The 16,032-nt window shown below is 40.8% G+C and overlaps 1 protein-coding gene across 5 annotated transcripts in view; it reads left to right on the top strand.

Moving 5' to 3' along the window:
• EIF2AK4 (eukaryotic translation initiation factor 2 alpha kinase 4) overlaps window positions 1-16,032 on the top strand; it is a 104,780-nt gene that overhangs the window by 39,878 nt on the left and 48,870 nt on the right. For all 5 annotated transcript variants that reach the window (XM_032175842.2, XM_058427234.1, XM_032175844.2 and 2 more), the window contains exons 10-14: window positions 1,789-1,895; window positions 2,475-2,632; window positions 5,310-5,740; window positions 6,977-7,046; window positions 14,750-14,833. In XM_032175842.2, coding sequence (XP_032031733.1) covers window positions 1,789-1,895; window positions 2,475-2,632; window positions 5,310-5,740; window positions 6,977-7,046; window positions 14,750-14,833 — 850 coding nt within the window. The remainder of the gene's footprint in view (window positions 1-1,788; window positions 1,896-2,474; window positions 2,633-5,309; window positions 5,741-6,976; window positions 7,047-14,749; window positions 14,834-16,032) is intronic.

The following is a 16,032-nucleotide window of genomic DNA, read 5'->3' as shown; positions in this document are numbered from 1 at the left end:
AGGTGAAAGGATCTCTTGAGCCCAACAGTTCAAGACCTGCCTGGGCAACATAGTAAGACCTCATCTCTACTAAAAATAATTTTTTTTTTAAGTATTCCAGCACAGCTGGGCGCAGTGCCTCACGCCTGTAATTCCAGCACTTTGGGAGGCTGAGGCAGGCAGATCACTTGAGGTCAGGAGTTCAAGACCAGCCTGACCAACATGGCAAAACCCCATATCTACTAAAAATACAAAAATTAGCTGGGCCTGGTGGCACTCTCCTGTAATCCCAGCTACTTGTGAGGCCAAGGCAGGAGAATCACTTGAACCCGGGAGGTGGAGGTTGCAGGTTGCAGTGAGCCAAGACAGTGCCACTGCACTCCAGCCTGGGCAACAGAGCAAGACTCTGTCTCAAAAAAAATAAAATAAAATAAAATGAAAATAAATAAATAAAGCATTCCAGCGTGGTGGTACATGCCTGTAGTCCCGGCTACTCAGGAGGCTGAGGCAAGAGGATCCTTTGAGCCTAAGAGTTCGAGGCTGCTGTGAGTGATGATCGCAACACTGCTCTCCAGCCCGGGTGACAGAGCAAAACCTTATCTCAAAAAAAAAAAAAAAAAAAAAAAAAAAAAAAAGGCCAGCTTAAATCAGTTAGAATTTAGCTACTTAGACTTTAACTTAGACTTTAGCTTGCACTGAAATCATTTGGAGCTCTTGTTAAAGCACAGATCACTGTCCAAACCCCCAGAGATGCTGATTTACTAGGTCAGGGGTGCAGTAGAATTTGTATTTCTAACATTTTTTAGGGGATACTGATGCTACTGGCCAGGGACCCCACTTTGAAAAGCTGTGGGTTAAAGGTATGGCTTGTTTTTCTTCATTAAAAAACAAAACAAGAAGTATCTATTATACCATTAAACAGTAAGTTAATGGGTTCAAGGAATGAAAATTAAAAGAAAGTATATGAGGCCGGGTACGGTGGCTCACGCCTGTAATCCCAGCACTTTGGGAGGCCGAGGCAGGCAGATTGCCTGAGCTCAGGAGTTGGAGACCAGCCTGGGCAGCGTGGTGAAACCCTATCTCTACAAAAAATATAAAAATTAGCCAGGCCTGGTGGTGCCTGCCTGTAGTCCCAGCTACTGAGATGGGAGGATTGCTTGAGCCCGGGAGGCAGAAGTTGGAGTGAGCTGATATCACACCACTGCACTGCAGCCTGGGCGATACAGCAAGACCCTGTTTCAAAAAAAAAAAAAAAAAAAAAAGCATAAACCAATTAAAAAAAAAAAGTATGTAATAGAATATGGGACTTTAAAATAGCCTTCCCTAAATGTTTCCAACTTACTTCATCCTGTAATGAGCAGGCTTCATCTAAAGCTCGTCATACTGAGCCACTCTGCTACACCAACTCTCTGATTTGCTTTGTCTTTAGAAAGCTTTATTTATAACCGGTTCCCGGAAAGGCTTAGTTTGGCATGACAAGGCATTAAACTGTTAATCAAGGTGAAAATTTGTAGCCTACTTGTGCTACCTTAGACTTTTAAAAAAATTGTTCCGTGAGGGTAAGTTTTCTGCATCTAGAAATGCCTTTTTTTTGATTCGCCTCTTGTACCCAGCCTGTTGCATAGCATGTAAATCCTGCAGGAATGTTTATTAATTTAAATTCACCTATGAGAGTACATTCTGGTCTATGAGTAACATGAATTCTCTAATGTGTATCTTTAAAAAATAAACCCATAGTTAATGCCTTGGATTAACTAGTTTAGCACTGATTGTTTGTGATGCTAAGATTCTTCCTTCCCTCTCACCGAGATGTGTGTGCTTGGATGACAAGGAAAGATGGAGTCCCCAGCAGTTGTTAAAACACAGCTTTATAAATCCCCAGCCAAAAATGCCTCTAGTGGAACAAAGTCCTGAAGGTGAGTCTGTTACCATTCTTTATTTGATATCCTGTTTGACATTAAATTATTTTGAAAGTATACATAAACCTAAAACTGGAAGGGGCTGCATGTATTATCTTATGTCTTTTATTCTGAACTACACATACGTCCATTAGTTTGATGTGTGCTGTGTGCATGGGACTGTTTTGCCATCCTGATTTTTCTAGTCTCTACTGATGGAATGTGCATTGCTGTGGTCTCTTGTAGTGTTTAGTCACCCGTAGTGCCATGTAACTAGATTTTTCCTGCTGCACCTGAGATTAAGGAACCTCAGTAGAGATTGGGATGGATCATGAGACCTGGGTTTTGGTTCTAGCTCTATAGTTAAGTCACTTATTCTGTATAATCCCCCACCTGTAAACTTGGGCTAATTATATATTTCTGCCTCCTTTAAGGAGGGCAAGGTGAGGAAAAGTTTTAAAAGGCCACTCAGGTAAGAGGTAATTTTTCAAACTACTGGTTGGAGCTCTTCTTCCAGGGCTTCCATCATTGTCGGCTATGTAGCTCTTCCTAAATTTCCAATGCCTCATATGCCTCTTACTCCCTGTTTTATCTCAGATTCTGGAGGACAAGATTGTGTTGAGACTGTTATTCCTAGCAACCGGCTACCCAGTGCTGCCTTCTTTAGTGAGACACAGAGACAGTTTTCCCGATACTTCATTGAGTTTGAAGAATTACAGCTTCTTGGTAAAGGAGCTTTTGGAGCTGTCATCAAGGTGTGGTACACAGTCATCCCCAGTTCCCTTTAGAGCTCCTTCTCTGTTCCATTTCCACAAAGACTCATGGACTTCTATTTTGGGAGTGGGGAGGGAAGTGAATATGGCTGTTCGATACTGTGCTCATCCTCACCTTCCTGGAGTTAAAGGTTTTATTTAAGTTACGCTGGACACAGTTGAGAATTGTCCCATTCCTCTTTCCTTGCTTCATGTGGAGCATTAACATGAAACACACATGATTATAACAGCACTTCAAGTGGAATCAAGACCTCCAGAGAAAGAACATTTTTGTGTGCTTTGATTCAGAAAGAACATTGTTCTTTTTTTCTCCTGTTTGCTGTTAGAGTTGCTGTAGATAAAAAGGTTCTAAGGTTAGAATAGAGATGGACTTCAAACTGGGAGATGGCCCCAGCAGGTCTCGACGGCTTTTATTTTCCAGCTATTATTGGCACAGGAAAGTAGCAATGTATTATTAAGATATGCTGTTGTTAGGTCTTCCTTTCTTCATTCCAGTCTATTTGGGTGACTTTTATTATTATCTGCCCCTTGTAGAAAGAGGTTTCAGCTGTTTTTATATAATTGAAGTATTTCTTTGTAAATTAGGAGACCCAGATTATTGTATTAAGTCCATATACGGTACATGCATCTTTCACATATGAAGGTAACCCACCATCAACAGAGTATATTGTCTGTTTAGGATTCTGAGAGTATCATTAGGAAGCATTACTGTTACTGTAGAAAAACTTTTACACTAAAAAGGAATTAAATTAGTTTTCCTGTGGTAAAAGAAAGACAAGCAAGACAGATGTCCTGATCAGAAAGAACATAATTATGTCTAAGAGGAGGGGATGATTGAAGCATATGCTGTCCGTTTAACACAATATCATTTTGATCAAATCCTTTAACTTCATTGTATTTTAGATTCTCGAACTTAGAACAGTAACAAATTTCGTCTCCTTACTAGTACTTAATAATGATAGGCTAGCTCATATAACAAAAACATCTAAGTAACTTAAGCTCCCACGGTTTCCAGTAGTTTCTCCCTATGAGAATCCACAGCCCTCACCTCCCATCTCTGTGCTTCTGGGTCAGAGTAGGGCAGCCTGCCCAGCGATCTGGCATTCATTAGCAGTTGGACCCATTACTGTTTCTGCACCTTTTCACTTCAGTAAATGAATTCCTAGGGGTTTCCAGTATAACAAGCTTTACCCCCAACCGAGTTCGTATATGATGTGTACTGAGACACGAGATTGAAAGACAATGCCAAGATCCCCACCTCCCGCCCTACACTGTCCTCTTCCCTATTAATGTGGCAGTAAAAGAACACAGGGCTGTCATTTTTTGGAGCACCTGCCATATTTCAGATTGTGTGCCAGGTGGTTTACAAACCTTGTCTTTAAATCTCAGGACATTCTTACGAGATGGGTATGATCCTCATTCCCTAGATGAGGGAACTGAAGCTCAGAGAAGGTTATGTCCTTTGCCTGAGATGACACACCTCTACTAAGAGATAAAACCAGCATTCAGACCCACCTCTGTTGTACTACAAAGTGTGTGTTCTTGTCACTATTTCTATACAAAAAAAGATAATCTGAAACTCAATTTTGTAGTACTCCCTTCTTACTCCCAGGACTTCATTTAGACTTTTATTAGTTTAATTGAAACTTGTGAGCCAAACAAGAGAATGATATTCTGTTTTGTGTTTTGTAATCAACTAATTTCTCCTGCCACCCATGGCCACATGGCATTTGCTTTTCTAGAGTATATCATCACCTTAGTTGACCTGCATGGATGGGACTACTACAAGGTTTCAGTGAATAAGACTCTATAAAAGTTACTTCAGTCACCCCAATTACACAGTGAAACTGCCTGGCATAAGCATGCCTCTATGTAGGATGGGGAGACTTGCCTTTGCAACATTTTCTTGCTTTATTATTATTTTACTGTGTTGTTAATTGTATTGTTCTGGTTTCAGTACATATCATCTTAGTTATGTAACAAAATCAATGAGCAGTGATTGTGTTAATAGCAATTGCTGTTATTGACTAAGCTAAGCACCTTTCTCTGTGAGGCCTTGATACAAGTGCTTTACAGTCACCATTTGGGGTAGTGGAAATGGTATAAATGCCATTTTAAAGATAAGAAAATTGAGTCTCAAGGAAATTAAGTAATTTTCCCAAGTTCACACAGCTTTAAAAATCAAGGAATTAACCTTTGTGTTCAGGTCTGTTAATATTTTTGGTGTTTAATTTGCTTTTAGTGACTTTAAGTGTAAAAAAAAAAATCAGAGAGAAACTAAAATCATCTGAAATCTTACACTGACTTTAGAAAAATCATTTTTATCTTAAAATCAAGACACTTAGAAATTTAGATAGCATATACATTGGAAAAGCAGGGAGGTAACTGTCAGTAAAATTAATTATTAAAATGGAGATTATGTTTTCCCCAGGGTCTCCCAGCAAGCTAAATACATCTAGAGTCGGGTGGGCTGTTTTCTAAATTTTGTGACAGTCAAAGCTTTCTTAAGTTTAAGAATTTCAGGCATGTGGTTCTTGACTGTAGCTGTGGGACTCATTTACAACTTCACGCTTTCCTTGGGAGGGGATGGGGTGACGCGGTGCAAATGCCTGTTTGTGCAAGGCTCCGAGCGGCTGACCTTCCCCTGGCTGTGCCGCAGGTGCAGAACAAGTTGGACGGCTGCTGCTACGCAGTGAAGCGCATCCCCATCAACCCGGCCAGCCGGCAGTTCCGCAGGATCAAGGGCGAGGTGACACTGCTGTCACGGCTGCACCATGAGAACATTGTGCGCTACTACAACGCCTGGATCGAGCGGCATGAGCGGCCGGCGGGACCGGGGACGCCGCCCCCGGCCTCCGGGACCCTGGCCAAGGATGACCGAGCTGCACGCGGGCAGCCGGCGAGCAACACAGACGGCCTGGACAGCGTAGAAGCCGCCGCGCCGCCACCCATCCTCAGCAGCTCGGTGGAGTGGAGCACTTCGGGCGAGCGCTCGGCCAGTGCCCGCTTCCCCGCCACCGGCCCGGGCTCCAGCGATGATGAGGACGACGACGAGGACGAGCACGGTGGCGTCTTCTCCCAGTCCTTCCTGTAAGCGCACGGCGTGGACCAGCTGCCTCTGACGCGCCCCCTAGTTTCCTTTCTTTATTTTTTCTTTCCTTTTTCCTTTCATTTCCTTCCTTCCTTCTTTCCTTCTTTTCTTTCTTTCCTTTTTTGATATAGGGTCTTGCTCTGTCACCCAGGCTGGAGGTCAGTGGCACGTCCTTGGCTCACTGCAACATCCGCCTCCCGGGCCAGCGAATTCCCCCCAACATTAATCCCCACCAAGTCCAAGCCAGGGAAAAGGGGATTCATTTAGAAATCCAGACGTGTTGACCATGTTTTTTTTTAAAAAAAAAAAGATTAAACCCACTTTTAGAGAGTAACCAAATGCAATCTAAAGCAGCGGGACCCAACCTTTTTAGGCACTAGGGACTGGTTTCATAGAAGACAATTTTTCCACAGACGGATGTTAGGGGAATAGTTTCGGGATGAAACTGTTCCACCTTACATCATCAGGCATTAGAATCTCATAATGCCTGATGAAAAAGCGCACAACCTGGATCCCTCGTGTGCACAGTTCACAATAGTGTTTGCCCTCCTATGAGAATCTAATGCCGCTGCTGGTCTGACAAGAGGTGGAGCTCAGGCCTTAATGCTCGCTCACCTCCGGTTGTGCGGCCCTAACAGGCAGTAGACCTGTTACCTGTCCATGGCCTGGGGGTTTGGGACCCCTAATCTAAAGGATTTTTTTTCCCGCTATTTTCAAAAGATCTCCAAAATCCAAGCCCTGGAAAAAGGAAAATCCAATACCTCATCTTATACATTGAATATAATTCCTCATAGGACGTTCCTTTGGATAAGGGCTTGCAACCCTGTGAAACATTTAAGAACTAATTTGGAGTCTTGATACAGTGCCAACTGCAGCCCCCAAAGGTACCAAACCAATAATTATGATCCTAAATTTTATGCTTCCCAGAATCCACCCTGGGTGTTTACTTTCATGATTTTGTTTTATTTTATCCAAGTGGATACAGTTTGTGATTACTCTTTGCTATTAAATTTTTTGAGGAAACTTAATCTGGCTAATTTTCATTAAATCAAGAGCTCTGTGTTTTGCATAATAGCAAGTACAAATCAGCACAGCGTAGAGTATACATTGATGCCTGTGGGCTCATGGTGTGACGTCTGTAGCCTCTTGTGCTTTCTAGTATTTAAAAGTGTCCATGTTTATAATGATAATAGGGATTTCTGTTCCTTTAGTATTTCTCTGTTTCTCTTTTTCAGGCCTGCTTCAGATTCTGAAAGTGATATTATCTTTGACAATGAAGATGAGAACAGTAAAAGTCAGAATCAGGTATATATATGAATAGAAATTATACCATTTTATTCATGAAATAATTGATGTCTGATGTCATAAACCTCAGGTAAAGTATTAAAGCTTTAATCTGATATTCAAATATAGAAACCATAAATTTTAAAATATTATTATTCATTTAAAATATATTCCACCTGTGTTTATAGACCTTTATTTATCCATATAGTAAAACATACCTCCTTTTAGAAGAGAGGAGTCAGTTGAGACACTGCATTTTTATATGTGATGAAAACAGTTTTCTAAGGGTTTGGGAAACTTTATATGGTTGGGGATGAGAATTGAATGCAAATTGATGAACTAAACAGCCTCATCATGTAGTTACCTTGGTCTGTCCCACATCAATTAATCTTGATTCCTTATTTACATAGACCATCCTCTAGAACAGTGTTTTCACACTGTGTGTCATGATCCTATAATGCAGGGGTGTCCAAGCTTTTGTCTTCCCTTGGTTACACTGGTAGAAGAAGAATTGTCTTGGGCCACACATAAAATATACTAACACTAATGATAGCTGATAAGCTAAACAAACAAAAAAATCGCAAAAAATCCTGTAATTTTTTTTGAGATTGTGTTTTTTTAATTGTGTTTTCAATGGAGAAATACATCATCTGTTTACAAAATAGCTCTTGAAAAATACAACGAGTACAGATACTATAAAACGAAGCAAACTTCAGTCATGAGACACTACATACATCATGCAAAAGCAACAGTCTGACCTCCAGGTTATGAAAACTATAATTAAAAAGTCACTACACAGAAAGGTCCAAGTTTCCAGCTTGGCAAAACTTGGGTGCAGTTACATGAAACGTTTAATAAACTGATTTGTTTTCCCCAATGTGTAAACAAAATGACAAGACTAAATCTGTGCCTGGTAATTTCAATCTAACTCTGAAGCTACACAAAACACATAGACACCTTGTACACTTCACCTGTTGGTATGACCATCTTTTTTCTTAGGTGGTGGGAGGAAGGACAAGGTGACTGTGTAAAGCAAAGATGTGGGACGTAGAAATATTGTGTACTAGACATTATAAAGTCATGGTGAAAAGAAAGCTTCAATTAATGCATAGCCAAAGCGGGAAAAGACTACATTCCAACTTCAGAAAATTAATTTAGAAGGATAGGGGAAGAGATTAAGTAACTGCAGTTTAACATGAAAAATGCACATGTGATAGAATGGAGCACAATGGAAGATTCATAAAACATGCTCATCAGAAAAATATGTTGAGTTTACTTTGTCCAGATTAAGAAAGAGTAAGTTTATCAACATCTGGCATCCCTCATACTTTGTAAAGATAGATCTTCTGCTGCTTAATTATGAGAAATTATTTTATTCAAAGAGAGGAACTCTTAATCTTTTAATAAACCAAAATAAAGAAGGAGTAGAGAGCTGACTAGATGTCAAGTGCTTGCTAGAAATGATTTTTTAAATGCTTCTACATGTAAAATGTACTGAAAAATTTTGGTAAACCATTTAAAAATAAGAATTAGTTTTAAAATCTTGGAGAAAATGTCTTTTTGCCCACATTTAAAACTGAAAATCAATTTCACTATAGATAGGAGTTCTGTGGAGTATACAAAATTCCTCTTAGAGATCAAATGGCCATCCCAGATAGATATCAAGTTTCACAGGCGTTACTTTATTCACTCTCAAGTTTCAGCCATGGGACCAGAATTTAGTGTTCTGTGCCATGTTGATTTCACATCTTGGCTTAAGAAAATACTGGCATTTTGTTTCTTATGAAATAAGTTCTACCTTGTGTATACAAGCAAAAAGAAAAAGGAGGAAAAGAGGGTAGGGGAAGGCACAAGAAGCTTTTTGTTTGTTTGTTTTGAAGACAACGGATTGAAGGCAAAAGAAGACAGAGCTTTCATAAGCTCAAAGAAAAATATTTGCTGGCTAATCGCTGATTTGTATGCACTATAAAACAATTCCATAAATAAAACCAATATATCATTTCTTAATCGTGACCCCATCAAAACCAAGTTATTTCCTAACCTTTCAATGTCAAATGTACCCTATAGTTGAAATTTCATTTTTAAGGGTTACAGCTACCTCATAGTAACTGAAATAGATGTACTCTTACCTTTTCTCTGAAGTATAACAGTACACCACTGCACAATGGTATCCAATATGAAGACTAATGGTAAAGAAAATTCTTCAGAAAAAACTGAAAATCCATCAAGCTGAAAATCTAAAATTAGTTCTTTCTAATAAAAAATACATAAAAGTGCATCATCAGAATAAGTAATTCTTATGCCAGTTTGTATTGCAAATTTTCCAAACAATGCATCAAACATAAACCCAATCCAGATGTCAATTGTGAATACATATATAGCTTGAGGTTGTTTTTTCTAAAGGCAGTAATTTTTGAAATAGTTAATGCAACTGTTGCTAACACAATAATAGTACTCCTGGCCTCACATACTAACCTGGACTTCTGATCAAGTGCTGATTAGCCCAGTAAGGGAGGTCACCAAAAACTACTAGGGCAGTCAGTTGTGGCTGTGGGGAATTATTCTACTGTTGGGGACTGAACACAACAACTTTATTACTATTATTATTTTAAGAGGCAGGGTCTCCATCTGTCACCCACGCTGGAGTGCAGTCCTAGCTCACTGCAGCCTAGAACTCCTGGGCTCAAATGATCCTCCTGCCTCAGCCTCCCAAAGTGCTGCCATTACAGGTGTGAGCCACCATGCCTAGCCTGCAATGACTTTATTATCAGAAATAAAAATATAATTACCAGCAGTTATAAGGGTTCATTCATAGTAGATAAAGAAAAGTCTAAGTGTAGACTCTTAGATAAGCAGTTCAATTGATTTGAAGGAGATCTGAGTATTAGCCAGTGTGTTTTTTTATAAATACTTTCCTTGTCAATTAAATCACTACTAATAAAAATTTATTAGTTATAAATTTAAACCAGGAATAATAGCATAAATAAACTATGTTGGCTGCGGTGGCTCACACCTGTAATCCCAGCACTTTGGGAGGCCAAGGCAGGTGGATCACCTGAAGTCAGGAGTTTGAGACCAGCCCGGCCAATATGGTGAAACCTCATCTCTACTAAAAATACAAAAATTAGCCAGGCATGGTGGCGGGCACCTGTAATCCCAGCTACTCAGGAGGCTAAGACAGGAGAATTGCTTGAACCCAGGAGGCAGAGGTTACAGTGAGCCCAGATCGCATCATTGCACTCCAGCCCGGGTGACAAGAGCGAAACTCTGTCTCAAAAAAAAAAGTCTGAATTGCTAAAGCCAAAGTTAGTTAATGTTTGGTTTTAGCATTTGTTATGCACATAATTATTACGGGGCACCAAATCCTGGTTTTGCTCAGTTAAGGGCAGCATCCGTGGGCATCCTAATTGATGGGTAGAAGCCTCCAAGAGATTAACAGTGTAATACAGATAATCCCCAGCATCCATAAATGATTCAGGAGTAGAACCTGATTGTTACCAGAGCGGAGCTTTTTTTTTTTTCTTTGATAAAGGGAAAAGTTCAAAAAAATTCTTCCTCAGAAAAAAATTATAAATCAGAAATGGTCAAATACTAACTAATACTTTTTCTGCACTTGGGGTTATAAGTATTCAAATACATCTATTGAGGGAAAAGACCTTTTTTAAGAAAAGTATCATGTATGAGAAAGAAAATTAGCTGTTGGGGACAAACAGAGTAATGGTATGGGAAGTGTTCTAGAGGGTCATTCACTGTAAGTGGCAGCTGAGGGCATGTTCTTCAAGCATGTACCTCTGAGGGCAGTGTGCCCTTTGATAATGTAGTCACTTTTTTTTTTTTTTTTTTTGAGACGGAGTCTCACTCGTCGCCCAGGCTGGAGTGCGGTGGCACAATCTCAGCTCACTGCAAGCTCCGCCTCCCGGGTTCACGCCATTCTCCTGCCTCAGCCTCCCTAGTAGCTGGGACTACAGGTGCCCGCCACCACGCCCAGCTAATTTTTTGTATTTTTAGTAGAGACAGGGTTTCACCGTGTTAGCCAGGATGGTCTTGATCTCCTGAACTCATGATCCGCCTGCCTCGGCCTCCCAAAGTGCTGGTATTACAGGCGTGAGCCACCACGCCCAGCCATCACTTTTAAATTGTTTTAGCTAAAGGTGGATTTCTAGTCTTCTGCTTCTGAAATAAGCCTACCACCAAAAAATATGGAATTCCATTAAAACTGAACCCTTCAAATATTAGCCTGTATGCATTCTGACCTTCTTAGCCGTAGATGGTTATCAGTGGTAAGAAAGAATTGACTTGATAAGGAGTCTTTCTGTAGATTGCATATCTTTAATACCTGCCTATTTTCTGTTTACCTCATCATTGTTCTGCATAGCAACAAACCTGTAAACCACACAGAGGATTCTGGAAATAGCAAATTTGCAATAATGCTGTGAGCTTCTTTTTTTTTCTTTTTTTCTTTTTCTTTTCTTTTCTTTTTTAAATTATACTCAAGTTCTGAGATACATGTGCAGAATATGCAGGTTCGTTACATAGGTATACATGTGCCATGGTGGTTTGCTGCACCCATTAACTTGTCATCTATATTAGGTATTTCTCCTAATGCTATCCCTCCCCTAGCACCCCACCCCCCAACAGGCCCCAATGTGTGATGTTCCCCTCCTTATGCCGATATGTTCTCATTGTTTAACTCCCACTTATGAGTGAGAACATGCGGTGTTTGGTTTTCTGTTCCTGTGTTACTGAGAATGATGGTTTCCAGCTTCATCCATTTCCCTGCAAAGGACATGAACTCAGTCTTTTTTATGGCTGCATAGTATTCCATGGTGTATATGTGCCACATTTTCTTTATCCAGTCTATCATTGATGGACATTTGGGTTGATTCCAAGTCTTTGCTATTGTGAATAGTGCCGCAATAAACATACGTGTGCATGATAGTAGAATGATTTATAATCCTTTGGGTATATACCCAGTAATGGGATTACTGGTTCAAATGGTATTTCTAGTTCTAGATCCTGGAGGAATTGCCACACTGTCTTCCACAATGGTTGAACTAATTTACTCTCCCACCAGCAGTGTGAAAGCATTCCTATTTCTCCACATCCTCTCCAGCATCTGTTGTTTCCTGACTTTTTAATGATTGCCATTCTAACTGGAGTGAGATAGTATCTCATTGTGGTTTTGATTTGCATTTCTCTAATGATGACCAGTGATAATGAGCTTTTTTTCATATGTTTTTTGGCCACATAAATGTCTTCTTTTGAAAAGTGTCTGTTCATATCCTTTGCCCGCTTTTTGATGGAGTTGTTTTTTTCTTGTAAATTTGTTTAAGTTCCTTGTAGATTCTGGATATTGGCCTTTTTTTTTTTTTTTTTTTCAGATGGAGTTTTGTTCTTGTTGCCCAGGGTGGAGTGCAATGGCACGATCTCAGCTCACCGCAACCTTCGCCCCCTGGGTTCAAGCGATTCTCCTGCCTCAGCCTCCTGAGTAGCTGGGATTACAGGCCTGCACCACCACGCCCAGCTAATTTTGTATTTTTGGTAGAGACGGGGTTTCTCCTTGTTGGTCAGGCTGGTCTCATACTCCCTACCTCAGGTGAACCGCCTGCCTCGGCCTTCCAAAGTGCTGGAATTACAGGCGTGAGCCACCGCACCCAGCCTGGATATTAGCCCTTTGTCAGATGGATAGATTGCAAAAATTTTCTCCCATTCTGTAGGTTGCCTGTTCACTCTAATGATAGTTTCTTTTGCTGTGCAGAAGCTCTTTAGTTTAATTAGATCCCATTTGTCAATTTTGGCTTTTGTTGCCATTGCTTTTGGTGTTTTAGTCATGAAGTCTTTGCCCATGCCTGTGTCCTGAATGGTATTGCCTAGGTTTTCTTCTAGGATTTTCATGGTTTTAGGTCTAACATTTAAGTCTTTAATCCATCTTGAGTTAATTTTTGTATAAGGTGTGAGGAAGGGATCCAGTTTCAGCTTTCTGCATATGGCTAGCCAGTTTTCCCAACACCATTATTAAATGGGGAATCTTTTCCCCATTGCTTGTTTTTGTCAGGTTTGTCAAAGATCAGATGGTTGTAGATGTGTGGTGTTATTTCTGAGGCCTCTGTTCTGTTCCATTGGTCTATATATCTGTTTTGATACCAGTACCAAGCTGTTTTGGTTACTGTAGCCTTGTAGTATAGTTTGAAGTCAGGTAGCGTGATGCCTCCAGCTTTATTCTTTTTGCTTAGGATTGTCTTGGCTATATGGGCTCTTTTTGGGTTGCATATAAAATTTAAAGTAGCTTTTTCTAATTCTGTGAAGAAAGTCAATGGTAGTTTGGTGGGAGTGGCATTGAATCTATAAATTACTTTGGGCAGTGTGGCCATTTTCATGATATTGATTCTTCCTATCCGTGAGCATGGAATGTTTTTCCATTTGTGTCCTCTTTTATTTCCTTGAGCAGTGCTTTGTAGCTCTCCTTGAAGAGGTCTTTCACATCCCTTGTAAGTTGTATTCCTAGATATTGTATTCTCTTCATAGCAATTGTGAATGGGAATTCACTCATGATTTGGCTCACTGTTTGTCTATTATTGGTGTATAGGAATGCTTGTGATTTTTGCACATTGATTTTGTATCCTGAGACTTTGCTGAAGTTGCTTATCAGCTTAAGGAGTTTTGGGGCTGAGACAATGGGGTTTTCTAAATATACAATTAAGTCATCTGCAAACAGAGATAATTTGACTTCCTCTCTTTCTATTTTAATACCCTTTATTTCTTTCTCTTGCCTGATTGCCCTGGCCTGAACTTCCAACACTGTGTTTGATAGGAGTGGTGAGAGAGGGCATCCTTGTCTTGTGCCGATTTTCAAAGGGAATGCTTCCAGCTTTTGCCCATTCGGTATGATACTGGCTGTGGGTTTGTCATAAATAGTTCTTATTATTTTGAGATACATTCCATCAATACCTAGTTTATTGAGTGTTTTCAGCATGAAGGGGTGTTGAATTTTATCGAAGGCCTTTTCTGCGTCTATTGAGATAATCATGTGGTTTTTGTCATTGGTTTTGTTTATGTGATGGATTATGTTTATTCATTTCTGTATATTGAACCAGCCTTGCATCCCAGGGATGAAGCCGACTTGATCGTGATGGATAAGCTTTTTAATGTGCTGCTGGATTCAGTTTGCCAGTATTTTATTGAGGATTTTTGCATCAATGTTCATCAGGGATATTGGCCTGAAATTTTCTTTTTTTGTTGTGTCTCTGACAGGTTTTGGTATCAGGATGATGCTGGCCTCATAAAAAGAGTTAGGGAGGATTCCCTCTTTTTCTATTGCTGGGAATAGTTTTAGAAGGAATGGTACCAGCTTTTCTAACTACCATCAGAGAATACCATAAACACCTCTACACAAATAAACTAGAAAATCTAGAAGAAATGTGTAAATTCCTGGACACATATTCCCTCCCAAGACTAAACCAGGAAGAAGTTGAATCCCTGAATAGACCAATAACAAGTTCTGAAATTGAGGCAGTAATTAATAGCCTACCAACCTAAAAAAGACCAGGATTCACAGCCAAATGCTGTGAGCTTCTAAGGACAGTGGTTATGTTCTGCTCACTGACTTCTCCCTAAGGCAACCGGGTGGCCATGTGTTGGGGGTGGGCACAAATACTTGATGATGATGATGATTTTGCTTAATTTTGGCCTCCATTTTGAGTTATTGTGTGTTCCTCTTGGGTTAGGATGAAGACTGCAATGAAAAGAATGGCTGCCATGAAAGTGAGCCATCAGTGACGACCGAGGCTGTGCACTACCTATACATCCAGGTGAGGTCGTGGTGTGTAGTTAGGTGACACAGCAACACCCAGTAGTGGCGGGTGGGCCTGTTTCAGGGTATTGGAACAAGATAATGGACAGAGGAGGGTTTACTGCCACTACCAAAGATTAATTGGCCGAGAGGATTACCATATGGAGGCCCTTTTCCCCAGCCTTGAACTCATGCTTTCCTGCTGCATATCAGGAGCAGCCACAGGGCAGCTCTGGGCTCAGGCTGTGTAAGTTCACATCCTGGATCCACCTGTTAGGACTGCATGAACTGGGGCAAGGTTCTTCAGCATCTTGTGCCTCAGTTTCCCCATCTATAAATTACATAGTAGTAGCTCTTATAGACTTGTAAAGAATAAATAACACATGAAGTACTTAGAACCATATCTGAGTTCCATAAATGCTAGACTGCTTGAGCACAGAAACTCCACTTTGCCTAACCAACTGAATCTGGACAAGTAAGGTATGATGCACACACATGCCTGTACATGCAAAAGTAACACCAACGTGACTTTAGGCAAAGTGGCTTGACCGGGAACCTCTGGAGGCCAGTGCACAGGCAAGCAAGTTCCAGTGGGGCGTGACTGAGAAGTCTGGGCTTTGGCCTGCCTACCTGCCAGAGCAACAACATCCTAAACGGCGGTTGAGTGGGCTCTGCCAGTAGAGGAGGGGCCATAAAACAAAGAAGTCGGCCGGGCACAGTGGCTTATGCCTGCAGTCCCAGCACTTTGGGAGGCTGAGGCGGGCGGATCACCTGAGGTCAGGAGTTTGAGACCAGCCTGGCTAACATGGTGAAACCTCGTTTCTACTAAAAATACAAAAAATTAGCCAGGCATGGTGGTACGTGCCTGTAATCCCAGCTACTCAGGAGGCTGAGGCAGGAGAATCACTTGAACCTGGGAAGCGGAGGTTGCAGTGAGCCAAGATTGCATCATTGCACTCCAGCTTGGGCAACAAGAGCGAAACTCTATCTAAAAAAACAAGCAAACAACAACAGCAAAAAAAAGCAAAGAAGTCTTTCCTCTGCCCCAAGTGAACAGGACTGTGGGTCACTGTTAGTATTTCAATCATAACTGCAAGCAGGCAGATCTTTAAATGTGAGTTACAGAACTGGGCAGAAAAAGGAACCCTCAGACAAGTTACAGCATTTCGAATGAGATGAATTAGGTATTTGCTTTCCTGGAGTTGGAGCTGGTTTTAG

The sequence above is a fragment of the Hylobates moloch genome, unplaced genomic scaffold (genome assembly GCF_009828535.3).
Source record: "Hylobates moloch isolate HMO894 unplaced genomic scaffold, HMol_V3 SCAFFOLD_14, whole genome shotgun sequence".
Taxonomy (NCBI): Eukaryota; Metazoa; Chordata; class Mammalia; order Primates; family Hylobatidae; genus Hylobates; species Hylobates moloch.
The sequence above is the reverse complement of the archived record's forward strand: the minus strand, read 5'-3'. Positions and strand labels throughout refer to the sequence as shown.